The 22481-nt window shown below is 38.8% G+C and overlaps 1 protein-coding gene across 1 annotated transcript in view; it reads right to left on the bottom strand.

Moving 5' to 3' along the window:
* AMPH (amphiphysin) overlaps positions 1–7226 on the bottom strand; it is a 197073-nt gene extending 189847 nt beyond the window's left edge. Inside the window, exon 1 of the mRNA XM_039849175.1 lies at positions 6924–7226. Within this exon, the coding sequence (XP_039705109.1) occupies positions 6924–6992 (69 nt within the window). The 5' untranslated portion in view covers positions 6993–7226. The remainder of the gene's footprint in view (positions 1–6923) is intronic.
* Between the last annotated feature and the right edge of the window lie 15255 nt (positions 7227–22481).

Below are 22481 nucleotides of genomic sequence, written 5' to 3'. Positions count from 1 at the left end.
CAACATTTGAATGTTTGACTTACAAAAATGACAGTTTAGCACAGTTCAATCTAACATTGATGGAGTTTCTACCATGTACAAATCCCATAAGGATATTATATTTAATGTATTACATTTACAAAATGACAATGAAAATAACGGTGCTACACAGTGAAACCCTTACAATTTCACAGAAGTTAAATAAAGAATAAGGTGGAAGGATGCTTTAAGACAATGTGTTTACAGGGATGGGATATAAACAAGCAAGAACATAGAAAATCAAATGAACACATTTTAACTGAATACATGCAATTCACAAGACATATTGTCCTTGTTCTCAAGCACCTATAATTTAGTTGAGAAGATATAATGCATGAAAAAAAAATTGCACCTAAGACTCTTTTATAATAATCACTTGGGACAGATAAACTGGCACAAAGAATATCAAACTGGACATGTCCTTGGAATTTATATAGCTTAACTCCCTTATAAAACAAAAGCCAAAAAACTGATGGTTACAGTGCTTAGTATCATTAACATACAAAAGATTTCCCTATTTACTAGAGTTATGTTAAAAAATATTAATGTTAAAAAATGTTTAAAGTGCTCCACTGATTTAAATACTGCATAGAGGTCAAGGAAGGTTAAGAGCAAATAAATGCCACTGGATTTCACAAATAGAAGATGGACAAAAATAAATAAATCTCAGAGAGATTAAATATTTAAGTAAAAAGGCTCTAGATAAACTGACTCCGTGGGTTTATTTTCATCTCCTCCCAAAATCCAACAGTAATGACAGTAAAAGAATAAAAAAGGTAAAAACAGCAGAGGCATTATTAGTGGATGAGAGAGTTCAATATACTTTATAGAAGCAAAAACAGGGGACAGAAGAATGGAAACAACTGAGCAGGACAGAGAAACTACAAAAAAAGTGCCGGTACAGGGCAACCAATAAAGAAGTAGCCAATACTCACCACACAGTCACATGAACACTCAGGCTGAGGACCTAGTTCTACCAAGTACTCTAGAATGTGGGGATCGATCACAACACAGACAATAGGGTACTGTTTAAAAACCTGGGAATATAGAATTGATGAGTGTTCAAGTCCCTTCCTCTACTCCAACACTGGCAAGGAAAGACCTAGGACATAGCAAGCCTAGAAAAAAAATCAGCCTAGATCATAACAAAAAGGGAGAGACTCCAAAAAGTGGTGGGTGCAGGGAGGTAGGGAGTTCTTCAGGTGGAAAAAACAGAACCATCACATTATCTGATACACTGAACCTTTATAATAATATTGAGAGGCATTTGACAGATCTGATGAAGAAAATCCAAACAATTCTAAAATGGTTCGCATTAAAATTAGCAATGGGAAAAAAAGGCAATTAATAACTCCAGAGAAAACAAAAAGTCATATATAAATAATCTCAGATACCACTTCATAAAAATTTAAAACTTCAGCTCATCAAAGAACATCATTAAGAAAGTAAAAAAGAAAGTCACTTTCTGAGAGAAAATGTTTGACAAAGAACTCACATCTGGAATATATAAAGAACTTCTACAAATAAGTAAGAAAATGACAAGGGACTCAAAAAGATTTTAATGGGCAAAAATTTTAATGGACACTTCACAAATTAAATATCAAAATTACTAGTAAGTACATGAAAAGATGCTCACCAGGGAAATGACAGTATAGAATTTCAAAAGTATGAACATAAAAAGACGAAGAACAGGAAAGACATGGGGGATGATGGGTATCTGGTATGATAGAAATGTTCGATAAGTTGACCTGGGTGGTAGCTATACAGATATCCATACACATAAAAATTCATCAAGCTGAATATTTATGGTTTATATATTTTATTCAATAAAAATTATACTTTAATTTTTTAAAACATAATCCTCAGCTATCAACAGTTTTTGCTATATGAATGAAGGATGTGGAATTAGAGGGATGAATGTAAGAGAGCTAAATCTTTACCTAATCTTTACCGAACTTGAAAGGATAGATCAAGAAGTAGTTATATAAGCATATTTTTGAGAATATTATGGTTAGTAATAGCTGCCTCTAGGAAACAAGACTGGAAGCTGAGGAGAAAGAGGATAGGGAATTGTCATTTTTCATAAACAGCCTTTTACTGATATTTAACTATGCATATATTAATTTAATGGGAAATTTTTAAATATTAAATTATTAAATATGCAATTATTTATTTAAACATGAGGCAGAGGTTTTTTTAAGTATGCCTCAGTGACACCTTTTATTTTGCCAGTGCAGCATCCATTCCCCCTTCTGTATTCTAAATTTCCTCCCTCCTCCACCATCAATCCATAGGACCCAGGAGGAATTTCTCCAGCCCAGCTTCAATAGTAGCTTATGAGTCAAACTTAATCTAACCCATGGTCCTGGCCCTTGTCCAGAGAGAACTTTTTTCTTCCAGGGACAGGCACAAGGGGCAATGAGGGCTATATTGAGAAAAGTTCTCTGTAGAGACATTCTATTACCTGGAACTGCTGGCAGCTGTCTTGCCATTAAGAAAGAACTTGTCCAAGAATGCGGTTGACAGGATGCATAGCAGAGAAGGCACCTGAGCCCTGATATCTCTGGTGAAGCCCCTGGTTCCATGCAGGTCTGAAGTTTGTCTACCCCTATTCTTTTCATAAGTATAAGAGGCAGTACTGTGTAAAGGAACCCAAGCATTAGACTTCCTGGGTTCAAACTCTGGCTTTACTTCTTACTGTGTGACCTTGGGCATATTATTTAATCTCTTCCTTATCTATAAAATAGGATGGTAATAGTACCTACCTTATAGAATCAAATGAGTTGATATACATATAATACACATGCATACTTATGCATATATTTTTACAGATACATATGTATAAAAACATGTATATAGCTTAATATATATATTTACATATTAAAATCTCATTTAAATTTACATGTGCAAAACCATATTTTTATTTTTAGCAATTAAATTCCCTTTTTCCTTAAGCCAGTTTGAATTTAATTTTCTGATACTTACAAGTTTTCTCTTCTGTGTGTTGACTAATTCAGCATACAAAAGAGAAAACATACAAAATCATTCAATAGATTTAAGCAAATATGCATAAAACATAAACATTCTCTATATCATAAAAATCATCAAAAATATTAAGAAGTATATAGAAAAGGAAGAAAGAATGTTTTCAATCTAAAGGATTAATATGGTTTTTGTCCTTATAAATAACAAGATGGAGATGCAACACAAAACGGGCAAATATATAAACACGTAATTGATAAATGAAAAAATAAAAATGCAAAAAATAATGTTATTTCTAAAATTCAAACTAATGAAATAAATAGAAATTAGCTTTTTCCAATGATATAGCTAAAGATTGTTTTAAATTTTATTATCCGATGTTGGTAAGTGTCTCATTGACTGCTGGTGAGAATGTAAATTAACTCAATTTTTCTGAAAGGCAATCTAACTACAATAAAAATAAGCATACCTTTGAAACAGTAATTCTTCTTCTAGGAATTAACCTAAGGAGATACTTAAGGGTGTTTGTGAATATTTTCCCTGTAATTTTTCTCATTAATTTATATTTATAAACAGGAACATTAAAAACTGTCCAAAATATAGAGGATTCGATAATATCCATACATTCCAACTGTTTAGTCATTTAAAATGCTGATAAAAAATATATATGTATTGAAGAATGTTCATGATTATTAAATGAAATAAACAGATTACAAAATCATATATAGTATTCCCCCTCTTATCTGTGAGCTTTACTTTCCAAGACCTCCAGTGGATGCCTGAAACTGCAGATAGTAGTGAACCCTACAGATACTACATTTATTTTCCTATGCATACATACCTATGATAAAGTTTAATTTATAAATTATGCGCAGTAAGAGATTAACAACAATAACTCATCACAAAATCGAACAATTATAACAATATGCTATAATAAAAGTTAATTGAATGTGGTGTCTCTCAGAATATCTTATTGTGCTGTACTCACCCTGACTCTGTGATGTGAGATGATGCAATGCCTAAGTGATGAGATGAAGTGAGGTGAATGGCGGTGTCCTAACACGGTGTTAAGCTACTATGGACCTTTTGATGATAAAGGTTACTTGAAAACAAGCACTGCGAAGCCATGACAGTTGAGAGGGCTACTAAGTGACTAACTGGTGGGGGAGCATATAGAGCATGGAGGCGCTCAACAAATGGATAATTCATATCAAGGGCAGATGGAGTGGGATGGTGCAATTTCATCACGATACCCAGAACGGTATGCAATATAAAACTTATGAATTGTGTATTTCTGGATTTTCCATTTAATATTTTCAGACCACAGTTGACCGTGGTTAACCGAAACCACAGAAAGCAAAACCAGGGACTACTGTAGTACAAGCCAGCATTTTAGTTGTATAAATACATACATATGGAAAAAGATCTACTATGACACACATCAAATGATAGCGAAATCTCTGGGTGGTGAAATTATCAGTGACCTAATTTGTTGGGATTTTTTATATTATATGTGTATTTCATTCTGTCTCTAATGTACCTTTATGGATTTTCAATAAGAAAAAAAATGTATTTTAAACTCATAAAAAGCCATAAGTCACCTCTCAGAATAGTTTCAGTGGTGCATTTGGACCCAAAATGCATATGAGTTGTTAGGCAGATCACAGGTCATAAGAAAGTCAAGGGAGTGGACTCTCTTTTGAGAAAATTTGGTCGTAAAAAAAGCAAAGGGTCTCAAAAACATAAGTGGTGCATAGTTATTGTGAGAAGAGGAAGAGATCAAAGATGCAAAAAGAAGGAATCACTAGAAGAGATGTCTAATGAAGCCTGCAGTATACTCTGCTTTCCATTCTCAGTGGCTTTCCTTGGACTTGACTGGGCTGCCTTACCTGGATTCCCACGTGCCCTTTGCCCTTGTGTTGCAGGCTCAGGAAGGACACAGAACCCACCCAGGGGCATAAACCCATACTCTCAGCCTCTTAGTGTCTTAATCCCCTAAACTTGATGCTACAGGAATTTTTCATCAGCAACTTTCCCAATGGAAGAAAGCAGGTCAGTTGAAGACCTGCACAAGGCTTTCTTAGACCCTCATTCTCACAGAAGAGTAACTATCAACCACAACTGCAATCATAATATACACCTGACCTTAATAATGAAAAAGTGAGTTTTCAACAATTCATAAGGGCTTGAATGTTCTGTAAGACAGATTACATTGTCTTTTCCTTTATTTTTGGCATATTAACAGCTGGTGACCTAGATTAAGAAATAATATGTGAAAAGGCAGACTACATCACTAAATTCCTTCACAGATGGAAAGTGGATTTAATGAAAAGCTTCAGACTTCAGACCAAAGATTCAAGTAATTGCTTGCAGGGGAGAAGGCACACCTACAAGTGCGTAAAATGAGGTATGAAAAAATTATGTCATAACCTTGCTCATATCCCAATAGATTCTGGCTACTTTCTGGACATGTAACTAGGGACTGGAACAGGGCAGGAAGCCTTGCTAATTCAGCTGCTGAAGGAGCAGCAGGAGAGGATGACATTGTTTCAGGATGAGCTTGGGTAGATATTAAAAGAAATACAATCCTCTTAATGCATCCAGACTGTGCATGGGTAGAGGGAGGGACCAGAGGCAGCCACCACACCTCTGGGCCTGTGGACAGGAAAAGGCCCCCGAGCCCCCTTCTGCTGAGTTCTTCAGGTCAGCTGGAAGTGAGGGGCAGCCTGAGCCTAGGTCTGAAGAGGAAAATTCACTGTCACAATGAACGTGACAAATCTGACTTCCAGTAAAATAGGAAAATGCTAAACTCCCAATAACCCAGAGATGGAAAATCTTGCCACGTGAAAGACAGAACATAGTTCCACTGATACAAATCATGAAGCTCATTAGCTGGTGTTAATTTTCAAGTACAGTGCTCAAACAACCATATAATGTCCTTTGCTCAGACACAAATGAGCACCTCAGTGCCTGCGAGATCTTGATGACGAACAGTCGCAGGGCAGCCAGGCCAGCCCCGTGCCCGATACAATGTCTCCAACTGTTTGGGGTTGTGCGGTATGGATCTGGGATCCATTTGTGCACATCTTTGGGTGAGAAAAATAAATAACATTGCCAATTTACTGAGAGGCTTGTAAAACAACACGGAACCCAACCGTGCAATTTGGATTAAAAAATAATAATGATAATACAATAAAACACCTTCCTTCGTGCACAAATGTGCAGAGAATTATTGGGTTCTGGTCATATTTATTTTTGACCTTTCAGAGAAGGGCATTGGCGTCAAAAGGGACACACTTAGAGAGACCAAAAAGGACAGGAAAAAGTGTGTATGTAGATCTGTTTTGAACTCCGGGATTCTCTCCAAGGCTCTGAATTAAAGCTGCTGGTTTTTCGCGATCAGTCCGATGGATCAAAACAGATGTTGGGGGTATCTTCTGTGCTAAAATGTTCCTGTCTGCTGCTCTCCTGTAGCCAAGAAATCCCCTCGGAGGAAATACAGCTGCCGCAATCTCCCGCCCCGACCTGCAGGCGCGTCCCTACCAGCTGCCTGCGGGCGAGCGGAGAGCGGGCGCCGGAAGGGAGATGCGCTCAGCTCGGGGACAGCAGGCGACTCACCGCACCTGCGACTGCTCGTGCCCGGCGCCGGCCCGAAAAGCAGGCAGAGCTGCCAGCCGCGCTGGGGGTGCGGGAGCGGCAGGCCCCCAGACTCCGCGCCTCCGGGGACCGGCCCGCGCGCCCCTGGCATCTCGCCTCCCGGCGCGCTCCCCGCCCGCCGCGCTGGTGCAGCCTTGCTGCAGTCGCCGCGGCGGAGGGTACGGCGTCCCCGAGATCCCGGCCCGGCTCCGCACCGCTGTCGCCCAGCTTCCTCCTCTTCCCTAACCGCCTTGTCCCCGCCACCTGCCTCGCCGCCAGCTTCTGACCTTTTCCTGCGCGCGGTTGAGTCGTTTCTGGACGTTCTTAGCGAAGATGCCCGTCTTGATGTCGGCCATGGCTGCGGGTCCGCGGAGGCTGCGAGAAGCAGAGCGCGCGCTGGGCTGACGGCGGCGAGGAGGAGGAGGAGGACCTAGAGAGGAGGAGCGGGAGGAGCGGGAGAGGCGGCAACGAGCAGCGGAGCGCTGGGAGTGGCGCAGCGGCGGGGAACGGGCTTAAAGCGGTAGAGCGGAGGCAGGACGCGCCGACACTGGCGGCGACGAGGGGCGGGGTGGGGAGAAAAAGAGAGAGAAGGAGCCGGGAGTCAAATGCCAAATAGTGCCCACAGTGATGGAGGAGGCGGGGAGAAAAAAGGGAGAGAAGCCAGCAGCAGAGCCAGAGCCCGGAGGCAACTCAGGTGCTCTTTTAAGGTGGTTGGGGAGAGGAGAGAAGAGGGAAGGGAATGTCTGGGGGACGTGGAAGCCAACAGGATTGGAACTGCTCTGAAGTGGAGGTGGGTAGGTTGGTCTCCCCCGAGTGCCAGCTGGACCACCCAGCCGGAGAGTGCACCCTTTGCCATCCGTGTGTTCAAGAAGAGTGACCAGCCTCGCCCTGCCCTAGGGAGCCTCACGACCCAGGAGGGAAGCTGACTGGGAAACTAGATCAGTGCAGGGGGCAGAGACGCAATAGAGAGATGGTAGAGAGGAAAGGAGGGAAAGACCAATCCTGAAACTCGTTTAAACTTTAAGGGAGCCTGGGTGGGAAGGTTCCGTATTGAGAAGGGTCAGTTCCTTTGAGCCGGGTGCTGTACTTTGGTGATCTCTGTAATTCCTGCCCGGAGCAGAAACCTTGACATAGGCACTCACTCCCCAAGAAGTGTTACCTGGAAGAGAAGAGTTGGGTCCTTTAATTGCCTCACATCGGCATAGTGAAACCCAGCCCTCCTAACCTGCTGCTTCTTGCAGACCTTCTGGCAACCTCAACAGGGATGCACCATCCTCAGCACGCTAAGCAGAAATAAGAATAATAGGGATAAACTTGTCCTACACCTACCTAGAGCTCTTGAAGGCTCTGACTAACGGGCAAACTATTCATATTTATTTCTCTCTGAGAGTGTGAGAAGAGCAAGGAAGGTGGCCCCCAAACAGGTCAGAGTGAATCAGGCACCTGGCAGTCCATATAAACATCTCACTGCATCTCTGGAGTAGACTGCTACATTGGTAGCCCCCTATGACCTGCCCCTCGGTATTCACTTCTTGTGTAGTCCCCTCACCTTGATTCTAGAATGGCACCGTGAATGGCTTTTACCAATAAGATATGGTGGAATTACACTGCCAGTTCCAGGCTTAAGCCTTGAGAAGGCAGGCAGCTTTTGCACTCTGAGGAGCCCTGTGCTTCCATGTAGAACTTAGTTTCCCTGCTGTAAAAAGCCTCTTAGGGAGGCCACGTGGAAAGGGAGAGGCCTCGAGGTAACTTGGACAGGGAGCAAGGCACAGATGCCCCTGTTTCCCAGCTAAGCCTAGCCTCCAGTCAGCCCACTGGCTGAGTACAGTTACACAAATAATCATCAAGACCAGCAGAAGAACTGCCCAGCTTAACCCCACTCAGAGCACAGAGTGGCGAGCAAAGGACATGATAGTTGTTTTAAGCCACTAAATTTTGTGATGGTTTGTTACTGAAATACCCAGTCTATTCACCCGACTCTTGTTTCCTTAGGATGACTATTCACTCCAGTTTACCTGAGAATGAAGAGTTTTCCAGGACATGGGACTTTCAGTGCTAAAACCAGGAAAGTCCTGGGTAAACCTAGATGACTTGATAACCTTACTTCCAACATCCTAAGTAAGCAAGGAGATCACTTCAGAGTGAAGTCATGGGAAACTAAATTCCTCTCTTGGTCAACTTTCAGTAGGAAAGACAGCTCAGAAGCCAGGAATTTAAGTTAGCTCTCTAAAATAAGAGGTTTCAGAACCTTTGCTCTGCCTTGGGATCTTAACCATGAGGATACAAGCCTTAGAATGCTGGAATACACCAGAATGTTCTGGAGCGTAGCAGTGTACATTCACTGTTATCTATGAGCCCCATATGCTCCAGTGCTGGGCCTGGCTACAGCTCCCATTGCAGGCATCACTGCCTCCTCTCTAACAAACAAGGGACAGAGTTCCAAGGAGTGGGTTTACTTTTCCTCTGCTTCCTCAAGCCATCAGTTCCCACTGTATTAGCCTTTGTCTCTCCTTTTGGAACACAGCGAATATCTTTTAAAATACAATTGCAAAGGGTTAACCTTTCTTATTATTCAGTTACCCAAATCTAGTTCAGTGTTGTGGGTAGAAAAGGAAAGTTTGTCAGTTCTTGATAATTCTGTTTGGAATACATGCTGAGCATATTAAAAAGTTATCATGTGCAAATTGTTATTAAATCATTTTACTCCAACTGAGAGGTAAACCAGTATCCATTTTCAGGTTGCCATGTTGCTCATTTTAGCCACTCTGCAATATTGATGAAGCACGTTGGCTGGTATTTAATAGATGCTTTGCAAATATTTGTTGAAAAAAATGCAATGCATGCATGAGACTAGCTCATGAGCATCCGTCCTTAGCTCTTTCTTCTCATAATTCTGCAGTAATGCTACTGGAAGTAGAGGGGAAGAGGGTTTCTGCTACAATGACTTTAAGACATTGTTATGTCATACAGTGGAGTCTTTTTTCACACAAAATCTTATACAGGATCCAAATATATTAATCAGATGGGCCCTCCCTGGTTGTGGACAGTGTTCAGTGCCCAAAGTCCCACCCATCGGGCAGCCCCTTTATTCTCTGCAGCTGTCTCTAAGGAATATCCTGAGAGCTATAGAACTCCCTACACACTCTGGGAGACAGTGGCACTTCCAACTCCGAAGTTGTAGGACAGATGCTTTGGTGTGTGTGCCTTTCCTTCATTCCAACACCACTGGGCCCTGCCCACCAAAATGCCTTGATTGCTTGTGTCTCTTCTGTAGAGTTGCCATCCATTTTTCTCCTCAGTCAGTCAAGGAAAAATGTGGTCCATGCAGTTCCGTCTAGATTTCATTATTAATGAAAAGTAACCCCAATTCTCCCCAATGTCAGAGACAAGCTTAGGTGTCAAATTATAAATTAACGTTTATTCAGGTAAGGTTCATGAAAAGCATCACAATGCCAACCCCAGATCTTCATCTAAGCAACGTAGAATTCCTGAATTAATTACTTTTAACTTTCAAATCACCTTCCTTCCTTCTAAATTGTATTTCAAATTGGTTAAGTCAAAATATGAATTGTGACAGGTTTCGATAATTTTGAATAAGCCTAGAATTATTCCTGTATGATCACAAGACTCATTTTCCATGTCTTAATGGCACAAAAGTTGATTCTCGCCTATCTTTAAATCTTTTAAGTCTAATTTAAGCCCCCAAGGAAGGACAGTTATAGATCCATTTTTTAATGTATCTAACTCTAGAGTTATATATGTGCTATATATTCTAATCAGCCACAACTTCTTTCTGTCATTGTACAGTAAAGCCTCACTTAAAGTTGTCTATAGGTTCTATAACAAAATCAATTTTGCCATAGACTAATTGATATAAATAAGAGTTAAGTTCCTGTGGCATACTTCTGGTAACAAAAATAGCAGCAAACCTCTAAATAAAGACCCAAAACACTTCTAATATCAAATATTGAAATAAATATGAATTATACACACATTTAAGAACAATTAATAAGAACAAGTAAGATAATGATTTTTCCAACCCATTTATTCCAGTTCTGGGTGCCTGGGGCCTCTCCCGGCAGCTCTGGATACAAGGCAGGTACCTACCCTGGACAGGACATCTTTCATCGCAGGGCACACTCACACCTACACACATACTCACTTGGACTGGGACAATTTAGACACTCCAGTTCACCTCATGTGCGAATCTGTGGGGTGTGGGAAGAAACAGGAGTCCCCGAAGAAAACCCACAGAGGCATGGGGAGAATGTGCAAATTCCACGCAGATGGTGGCCCTAGCCAGGAACTGATTTTTTCTCTCATCAATGTTATACCCAAGCAACATTGAACAAAACATTCAATGATTTGCTGTGTAGATACTTAAGAAGCCATTTCTTTTAAACATTTGGTTGAACCTAATTGGAATTTTAAGCCCAACCAAATTATAACTAGTCCTTATATTTGCCCCTTTGCTTAAAGACTCAGATGAAATTTTTCCTCTCACAAATTTTAAAATTTCAGTGAAAGGAGGATGGTCTGTAAAAAATATATATTTTTTTACTATCTTATACATTTCAAGTGAAAACATTCAAGTATAAATTTGCAGTCAACTCTTCAAATTATGCCAACTACTTACATTTTAGTTCTACACATATATTTACTAAATTTAGCTTGCATGACTACACTCTTCTTTTCTTAATTTAACCGAGTCTAAAAAATAACAACATCCTAACTACATTACTAATGCATCACTAACGTATCCTGAAATACTAAATAGGAGGCAAGAGTTTTGTTTTAAATAAACAGAGCCATTGGCCACTAAAGAAAACAATGGCTAATAACTAACAAATTTCAACACCATGTTCAATTCTTTTATGCAAATTAGATGCATAACAATTCCTATACCCCAAACGCATTATTTGAATATCACTTAATAGCTTATAAGCCAACTAGAGGTCAGGGAGCAAAACAAAATGAAAATTAACCACAATTCTTTCTGAAAAAAGGAACAAGTTCCTGAAAATATTTTAAGCTATTTTTTATCCACGAATAAGCTATAAAAATTCCACATATAATGTGGGAATCAGCATTTTTGTGTGGGCTACCTACCGAGAGTACCCTAATAATTGCTTATATGGCTGGATGATTTTATTAGGAAGTTTTCCAGTTTGGACAAACCTTAACAGTGATCTACTTCAAAATCTCTTAACAAATGTTTAATTTTATCATATGTTGGCAGAGACCTTTTTGGTTCAAGAAACTTATTTTTGGTTAATTTGTTCATATCTATATTTTATGAGTATAACTATCCAGATATGCCCATTTTTGACTACATGGCTGCTCCCCTATCCTCACCCTGTCTTCTGCCACCATGAACACTTATAAGGGAACACCCATAAGATTGGCAGCTGATTTCTCAAAAGAAACTATGCAGGACAGAAGGGCTTGGCAAAAAATATTTGACAAGATGAAGACCCAGGAACTACATCCATGAATACTTTATCCAGCGAAGCTATCATTTAGAGTTGAAGGACAGATAAAGAGCTTCCAAGACAAAAATAAGCTAAAAGAATTTATCACCGCCAAGCCAGTATTACAGAAAATGATGGAGGGACTTCTTTAAGAAGAAAAACATGTATCAAAAACAGGAATAAAGAATGATAACAAATGGTACATTCCTATCAATAAGTATCTCAAATGGAAAATCATTAAGTGCTTCAACTAAAAGATAGAGTGGATAAATAGAAAGGAATACAAGACCCCTACATGTTGCCTATAAGAGACTCACTTCAGATTAAAGACACACACAGACTAAAAGGAAGGGAATGGGAAAAGATATTGCTTTGATGGACCTAGAAGGTATTTAAGTCAGACAGAGAAAGATAAACACTATATGATTTCATTTATATGTGGAATCTAAGGAATAAAAAGAACAAACTAATAAAAAACACACTCACAAATATAGTGGACAATTTGGTGATGGAGAGCGAGGAGGGGAGTTTGGGGGTCTGGGAGAATGAGGTGAAGGGCTAAAGAAGTACAAATTAGTAGCTGATGGATGGTCACGGGGATGGGGAGCACGGCATAGGAAATGCAGTTAGCATTAACACGTTGGAGGGGCAGGGGAGGGAGAGAGCAATTGGCGGGGTCATTTTATGAACTATAGAGATGTCTAACCAATGTACCGTATACTTGAAACTAATTTTTAAAAATTCATTTTAAAAAAGAAATATATATTTGGTCTTTGTCTTTGTTCCTGGCACAGAACTTCTAAAACCCTTGTATTTCCCAAGTGATTAGAACAATAAAAGTGTTTTTTGCTATTTCTAAGAAAGCCCCTGTCAACCACACCTGAGTTTATGTTAACGAGGTAACTTTTGGAAGTTACCACCACCTTAAGGATGAAGGCTGGTTGCCAGGGGAACCAATCTTCTTATTAGAGGGTTAGAACTTTCAGCTCCCTATCTCTGGGGAAAGGGAAGAGGCTGGAGATAGAGTTCAATTAGTTATGGCCAATGATTTAATCAACCTTACCTATGTAATGAAAAAAAAAACCCATAAAAACCCAAAAGGATAAAATTCAGAGAGCTTCCAGGTTGGTGAACATGTGGAGATGTGAGAAGAGTATCAGGCCTGGAGGCGGGATGGAAGCTCTGTGCCCCTACCCACATACGTTGCCCTCTGCAGTTCTTCCATCTGGCTGTTCCTGAGTTATAGCATTTTATAATACACTGGTGATCTAATAAGTAAAATGTTTCTCTGAGTTCTGTGAGCAGTTCTAACAGATTAACTGAATCCAGGAGGGGATCATAAGAACCTTTGATTTACAGCCAGTTGGTCAGAAGCATAGGTGACAACCTGGATTTGGGATCTGAAGTGTGTTTGGAGGTGACGTGGACTGGGTCCTTAATCTGTGGGATCTGATGCTAACTCCAGATAATATCAGGACTGAATTAAATTGTAGAACACCCAGCTTGTATTGCAAAGTTGCTTGGTGTGGGGAAACTCTCATGCTCCCACACATTCGGTGACTAGAAATATTGAAAGTAGAGAACAACATACAGGAGGATTTTCTTTTCAATCCCCAGAAGAGATAATTCAAGTCTTAACCCCTGATACCTGTGAATATGACCTTATATGGAGATAGGATCTTTATAGATGTAATTAAGCTATAAATTAAGATGAGATCATCCTTGAGTAAGGTTAGCCCTTACTCCAGTATGACTGATATCTCTATTTAAAAAAAAATTAAATGAAATTAAAAAAGAAGATACTTGGAGACAGACACACACAGAAAGGAGATACCATGGGAAGACAGACACAGAGGAAAAACGGAAGACAGCAATGTGATGATGGAAGCAGAGCTTGAAGTGATGCAGTTGCATGCCAAAGAACACCAAGGATTGACAGCACTCACAGAAGCTAGGAGAGTGACCATGACCCTGCTAACACCTTGATTTCAGATTTCTAGCCTCCAGAACTGAGAGAATAAGTTTTTGTTGTTTTAAGTGGCCCAGTTTATGTTACTTTGTTATAGCAGACCTAGGAAACTAATACAGAACCCAACTTCTAGCCTTTTGCAAGTTGGGTCCTCTGGAAGTGGAGGCTGAATTTGGGATACAAGTCGATTAAAGATCATTAAACCTGTGAAAGGCAAGGAAAGAAAGCAGGGTTGGCAGAGCAAGAAGTCTGGCTGCCAGGCAGGCCTGACCAAGCCTTGGACAGTCTGGTGGGGACTCTGTTGTGAGCACTTCCTGTAGATTGTCTCCACATAGCTGACAGGAGCTGAGCCATTGCAAACCTGCCCACTAGTCACAGCGGGCAGGTGTCCTATGAGGGGTATGAAATGGAAACAGGCAGCTCTCTCTTGCTGAGCCCACCCTGCGGGCATGGGCAGGAGGCTGCCTGGAGCCTGTACTCTCTCAGAGATGGGCAATAAGCCCTTGAAAGAGAGTCTGAGCAGTAGGCAGCCTTCTATTCTGTGTGGTTCAAATGTAGAGCTCATAGCACATGATAAGCACGTGTCCTTCCATCCTCTCCAAAATACCGTCTTTTGATTCTTCACAGTCCATGTTGCCATGCCTCCCTGAGATGTTTCTGAAGGTATCTTAATACTAACTTGGTCGTCCTCTTCAAAGCCCAGGCTTTTGCATTTAAACATGGTCCATTTGCTCCTAGCTAATGAAATTAATTATAGTCATCTGTGTTGTCAGGTTCCTTCACTGTATTACTACCATTTTTCCATTTGTACATAGATACTCTAAGACTATGCAAATAAATGCCCTATTTCTCTCTCCCCCAATTTGGCGAGCATAATGATTCTTATCTAAATTTATTTTTACCGAGATGGTTTTTAAATGGTGGGTTTCTAATTCCATCAGTGCAACTATATTTACTAATCAGTATTCTGCTGTATGGAATGTCTTCCTATATATTTAATTTGTTATCTATTATCAATACGGTCTCGTGGATTCCTGTTTTATTCACTCTATTATGGTTTTTATGTACCTTGATGCTCAAATTATCTCAGATTTGGTCAGTGAACACACATTCATTTTTTTATATATCTTCATCATTTTTTGAGAACTTTACCTTCTTACACAATGTTCCAGGCTCATCTTCTATTTTACCTGCCCCAGCCTTTGAATAAGCCATTTCTCTAAGAACACCTGGTTCATTTTTTTTGTGGAGAATTGTATTTAAAAACCAAATTCTGGTCTCAGGCTTTGCTCATTGCAACTCAGTGACTGGGTGTCATTGAAATAAAAAATTTATACTGATACATCTAAATTGAATTCAACCCAGGTTCTTGCTTGCCTTTCCCCCATTTTATGCTTGTAACTTTCATCTTCCATATTGCTTTAGCTCTCAAAAACCTCAACATATTAACATAATTTGCTCAGTTCTTCAATACTCACAAAATAGTTGCATAATATTCATACCACTATAACAAACAAACCTATCGAGAAGAATTCAAGATTTGTTTACCATTTTTTTCTTTACACTGAAGTCAAAGTACTATGTCCAAAACTTACTTGAGATACTGGCATAAAGACAGATATATAAACCAATGAAATAAAATAGAGAGCCTAGAAATAAACCCTAATATGATTTCCAACAAGAATGCCAAAGCCTAATCAAAAACAGACTCACAAATATAGAGGACAATCTGGTGATGGCCAGAGGGGAGAGGGGTTGGAGGAGTGTAAGAAAGGGGTGAAGGGTTAAAGAAGTACAAATCAGTAGTTGATAGATGGTCATGGGGATGGGGAGCACGGCATAGGGAATGCAGTTAGCATTAATGTAATGGCTAGGTGTAGAGCCAGAGTAGAGAAAAAGCAATCGGGGGATCATTTTATAAACTATATAGATGTCTAACCAATGTATTGTATACTTGAAACTGACAATAAAATAAAATAAATTAAAAAAAGAGTGCCAAGGCCATTCAATGAAGAAAGGACAGTCTTTTTAACAAATGGACCTGGGGAAACTGGATGTTGATATGCAAATAAATGAACTTGGACTCTTACTTTATACTATATACAAAAATTAAAATGGATCAAAACCTAAATGTAAGACCTAAAACTACAACACTCTTATAAGAAAACATAGTGAGAAAGCTTCATGATATTGGATTTGGCAGTGGTTTCTTGGCTATCTCACCAAAAGCATGGACAAGAAAAGAAAAATAGATAAAGAGACACATCAAAATTAAATGTTTGTGTGCATCAAAAAAAATCAACAGAATGAAAAGACAGATGATGGAATCAGAAAATATTTGTTTTCCATATATCTAACAAGGGATAAATATCCAGAATATATAAAGAGCTCCTACAACTCAACCATAAAAAAGTAACCCAATTAAAAAATGGACCAAGGATTTGAATAGACATTTTTCCAAACGAAGATATACAAATGGTCAACAAGCACGTGAAAAGATGCTTGAGATCGCTCATCATCAGGGAAATGCAAATCAAGAACACAATGAGATACCTATCACATCATACCCATTAGGACAGCTATTATCAAAACAAAAAATAACAGGTGTTGGTGAGGAAGTGGAAAAATTGGAACCCTTGTTCACTGTTGGTGAGAATGCAAAATTGTACAGTCATGTGGAAAACAATGTAGTGGTTTCTCAAAAAAAAATGTTGTACAGGTCTCGAGCTCACTCATCTTGCTTAACTGAAACTTTATACCTATTAATAACTCCCTATTTCCCCACCTCCTCCACCCCTGGCAACCACCATTCCATGCTTTGATTCTATAAATTCGACTATTTTAGATACCTCATATAAGTAGAGTCGCACAATATTTGTCTTTCTGTGACTGGCTATTTCCCTGAGCATAACGTCTTCACGGTTCATACATGTTGTGAACATTGCAGAATTTCCTTAATTTTTTTAAAAAACTGACTAATATTCCATTGTATGTATATACCATTTTCTTTATCCATTCTCTGTGGTTGGACATTTAGGTTGTTTCCAACATCTTGGCCCTTGTGAATAGTAAACATGGAAGTGCTTATATCTCTTTGAGAGACTGATGTCAGTTCTTTGGATAAACACTCAGAAGTGGGATTCCTGGATAATATGGTAATTCTATTTTTTAATTTTCCAAGGAACCTCCATACTATTTTCCATGGCAGCTGCACCATTTTACATTTTACCAACAGTGTACAAGGATTTCCTTTTCTCCACATCCTTGCCAACATTTGTTGGCTTTCTTTTTTAATAATGGCTTTCCAGAATTGTGTGAGGTGATATTGTTGTTTTAATTTACATTTTCCTGATACTTAATTACATCAAACTTTTTTAAATATACATATTGGCCATTTTTACATCTTCTTTGGTTAAATGTCCTTAGCCCATTTTAAATCAGGTTATTAGTTTTAGAACTATGGAGTTATAGGGGTTCTTTATATATTTTGAAGGTTAACCTCTTATCAGATGTATGATTTGCAATTTTTTCTGTTAATCCCTTATCAGATGTATGGTTTGCAAATATTTTCTCCCATTCCCTAAGTTGCATCTTTAACAAATGGTGCTGGAACAACTGTGCATCCACATACCACAAAATGAATCTAGACACAATCCTTGTACTCTTCACAAAAGTTAACTCAAAATGGATCACAGACCTAAATATAAAATGCAAAATATAAAAGTCCTAGAAGATAACATAAGATAAAACTTAGATAATTTTGGATATGGTGATGCTATTTTAGACACCACATCAAAAACATGATCCATGAAAGAAATAACTGATTATATGAACTTCATTAACATTAAAAATTACTTCTCCATAAAAGACAATGTCAAGAGAAAGAGAAGACAAGCCATAGACTGGGAGAAAATATCTGCAGAAGATTCATCTGATAAAATGTTATCCAAAATGCACAGAGAAGTCTTAAAATTCAATAATAAGAAAAATAGCCTAATTGAAAAATAGGCCAAGGCCTTAACAGACCTTTCACCAAAGAAGATACACAGATTACAAATACACATATGAGAAGACCATATCAAATGTCATCAGGGAAATGCAAATTAAAACATCAAACCTCTATTTGCCTATTAAGCATGGCCAAAATCCAGAACACTGCCAACACCAAATGCTGGTGAGGATGTGCAGCAACAGTAACTCATTCATTGCTAGTGAGAATGCAAAATGATAGAATCACTGTGGAAGACACTTTGGCATTTATCTAGATCTCTGGGATCTTGTTTACTAAGCTGCCACAGGACCGTTACAGATGCCTTAAACATCTGTCCTTCAACTTTTGCAACACTAATGCATTTTTCTGAGTAGATTTTTCTTTTCACTAACATATAGAACTTTGGTCTCTTATTGAGCCACTTCAATTTGGGATCTCTATGTCACTTGAGAAGTGAGTCAAACTAAATTGGGAATATTTTTATTTTTTCTCTGTACACTTTCTGTTTACAAAGAGGAGAATGGTCTTCTATAGTATCACATTTTCTGAGAATAGCTGATCACCTAAATAGTCCTTGAATCCAAGTAAAACGGTGAGGATCTATGTGCAAATGGATCAAAAACGTAAGGTCACAATCTCTCCATGCTCCCAAATTCCATTCCAACCCCAATTTTTAGAAATAAAAAAAAATTCAGTCCCACAAAGGTCCATCAATTTTGTTTTACAGACCAACAAGGATTTGTTTTATATCTTCAATGTGTTCAGAAAGAATCTGTAGAAAGACATAGATAGATGACATAGACATAGATACTCACCTAAGATGTAAGCAACTTTCAGAGGAGGCAGCTTTGCAAACAACTTAGAGCTTAAGTTGTTAACTTAAGCTCTAAGTTAACAACCATCCCATTAAAAGTCTATCTTAATTCTGGAACTGTCGGCAGGTTTCCTCCCACTAGCTATTATTTATTCATTTTTATGGAGTACAGTATGCTTTTTTCATGTTTAAATTCATTTTGTTTAAAAAAGTTAATAATCATGGCAAAACATTAATAATTTGGGGCAACTACTTAGCTTCATCCTCAGTTTCCTAATTTCTAAAATTAGGAGAAAAAAATAGTACTTATTTCATAAAATTGTGTTGAATGTTAAAATTGTTAATATATATTAAACTCTTAGAACAGTGCCAGGATTGTGGTCAATGCCATAAAAATGTTATCCTCATCCTGTTTGTCACTGGGTTTTACTCCCTACTCTTTCTTCTCAATATAGAATACTTTGCCTAACCCTGGTTTCAATTCCCCTCTATTATCATTGCCAGGATGTCTCTTTTGTGATATTTCTGGGAACCTATGGAATGGATAGAAAAGAGATATCAGTCTGCTTGTAAACCTTAGAATATGTTCATGTTCCTCATGAGATTCTTGATATTTAGAAGAGTAGGCATTGCAAAATTTAAAACCTATCTCAAAAGAAGAGACTTTCACCCAAAATTTATATAGACTAAGCCTTTGTCTACATTATAACGACTTCTCAAATACCTGCCTGCATCCATGTTACCAAAATATCCATATTCCATAATATAATTTTAGTTTTTAGCAAGAGGGCCTTTTAAGCAAGAGAGGAAGGCAGGAGGGACTTTTGTTCCTCTTCAATAACAGTTTTCTTAATATTCTACCAGTGGGTTCCTGGCATCTTATCCTACAGTGCCTACAGTGTTATAACAATTCCAGATGCTTCAGAGTGTCTAGTATGTGAACAAAATCCATAATTCTCTGGACATTAGCCAGCCAACAAAATAAAAGCAGCACAAAATAAAACAATCTAGACTTCAAAATAAAACAAGCAACCAAATTACTTAATTCTTACATAGGGAGTAAATTATATTATGCTAATCATTGATTCATTTATGATTATACACACATACTTTAAACAAATGTTATTGGATGCCTGCTCCATGAGTGTCAGGCACTACACTGGGCACTAGTGACATACTAGAGCAATAACAAAGGTGGTTCTGTGGGGGAGGCAGTTGAGAATCCAGTGAAATCCCCAGAGACTTACCAAATAATCATGTTAATTAATAAATGCAAACATTAAATTTAGATAACTGCTCCAAGGAAAAGGAATATAATATAGAAAGCTCACCTAAGCTTATGGGACATGCGGGATTTCTCTTGGGAAGAGAGAGTTAACATATAAAGAATGTCTGGAATTACTTAAGGAAAGAGAAAAAGGAAGACCACTCTACACAGCTAGATTGAGGTGTGCAAAGATCCTCTGGTGGGACAGAGGATGGCCAGTAAAAGTTGTATAAGGTATCCATGAGACAGGGATCATTGACAGAAGACCATATTTATGGGGGAAGAGCCTGGGTTTAGTCTTGGATGTGAGGTGTCTGGGGTGCTTTTGCAACATTCTAAGGAAAGATATTAAATAGGTGATTGGATGTATGCATCTGGAACTCAAGGGTAAAGTCTGAGCCTAATATATGACTGGATAGAAAGAGATTAGAGATGCAGTTACAAAACAAATGATATTGCATGGGGTTGCCTAGAAAGAAAACGTTATTGAAAAAAAGACCTAGGCCTTGACAAGCTTTGACTCTAATGGTTAAATAGAGGATGAGTCCACAAGTAGGCAGGCAGGGAGGTAGAAGGGAAACAGGCAGATGTGGCAGCATTGAAGGCAAGAGGAGGAAGAGTTGCAAGAAATCGGAAGTGATTAATAGCATTAAAGGACATACTGAATTATTCAGTAATATAAGATCTGAACAATATCCTCTGTATGAGGACAGGGTGGTCATTACTGATCTTATCAGAGCTTGCTCAGAGGAGCGACTGGGGGAGATGAGAGTGTGGAACCAGGACATCCAGCCTGGAATAGGTGGAGGAGAGATTGGAAATTAAAAAAATGGAGACAGAAAATACAGACCTCTTTTTCAAGAAGTCTACATGTGTGTTCGGGAGAGTGGTGGGATAAAAAATGAGATTGAAAGAAGGTTTTGTTTTGTTTGGCCTTTTTAATTGTGAAAAATCCATACATACAAATTACATCCCTCCCCAATTACATCCTACTGAAGGGAGGTTATTTTTTAAGAGAGAAGAGATTGAGCACATTTAAATGGTGTTAGGAAGGGTCTAGTTGAAAAGGACTTGTTGAATACACAGAAAGAAAAGTGATATTTGATAAAAGCATGATTGTGATAGCAGGAGCAAATAAGGTCCAAGGTACAAGAGAAAGTGTGTGCCGTATACAAGGACAAGGACAGCTGGGTACAAATGTGGGTAGGTTATGTAGGTTTGGTATCAGGAAGTTGATATCTGATATCCTGAAATCAATGTCTTGTCTGATGGATTCACAATTCTTAGTAAAATAGGAAATGGTTAAATCTGCTGAAAACTAAGTGTCAAAGAAGGATGGGGCATGATTTTAAATAGTCATTGTTGAAAGCAGGAGAGTGAGTTGATCAGAGAAATGTAATAGTACATTGGTCAGTGCAGAGGGCACATTTGAGACTGATGATCATATATTTTAAATGAAATTAACTTGCTTTATTGTTTGTCCCTTGCCAAGAGTATGCGATCATTTGAATGTAGGTGTGAGACAACCCAGAATCTTTCATTCACTTCTATTCTGGATGAGTTGGGAAGGAGAGAAGTTAAATGTGAGTACACAGCTCCTTCCCCATTACTTCCTTTGCCATACCAGGAAGTGTGCATTCTAATCTACTCCTCTGACTTCCCCACGAGGAAACCTGTACTTATTCAGGTTTCCCACTATCAGGAAGCTTAATCTTGGCTACTCAACTAAATCACAATCTCTAATCAGGCTATTTTCTGTAATGAAGACAAGAAATTCATTTCCATCTGCCTTATTCCTCTCTATATTATAATTGGTGTAGAACTTCATTAGAGGAAAGCTGTAAGACTATTTATTGCCATCTCCAATCCAACACCATGACCTTGAGAGACAGTATCTTGAGAGGAAAGGAAGAGAAGATCATTAGAGATGAAGTGGTGAAAGAACTGAGAAATTAGTAAATTTGTTGGGTTGTCCCAAGAAATGTTGAAGTCACACAAGATGCAGAATTTGGAATGGAGCTGAAGATTATCAACCAGGTTTCAAAATCCTAGTAAATGGATGGACTGGGTTTGAGCTAGACAGATGCTCATACCCAGGTCAAATGTGATAAATCCGGTGGTGTGAGCTTCCAAGGAGCTGAGAGTTTTGTTCTGTTTACTTTGTGAGATGGTGGTGTCTAATTTTTGGAAATGGCGATGAAAGCAAAGAGGAAACCAGCTCCATGGCCCATAAATAAATCAAGAGCAAAGTTCATTGGAGCATTTACAGGGATGATGGCATAGTGAAATGTTCATATTCAGGAGAGCTTACGTTTCAGCACTAAAGGATAAAG

This window comes from Pteropus medius, unplaced genomic scaffold (genome assembly GCF_902729225.1).
Source record: "Pteropus medius unplaced genomic scaffold, Ma_sr-lr_union100, whole genome shotgun sequence".
NCBI classification, from domain to species: domain Eukaryota; kingdom Metazoa; phylum Chordata; class Mammalia; order Chiroptera; family Pteropodidae; genus Pteropus; species Pteropus medius.
The sequence above is the reverse complement of the archived record's forward strand: the minus strand, read 5'-3'. Positions and strand labels throughout refer to the sequence as shown.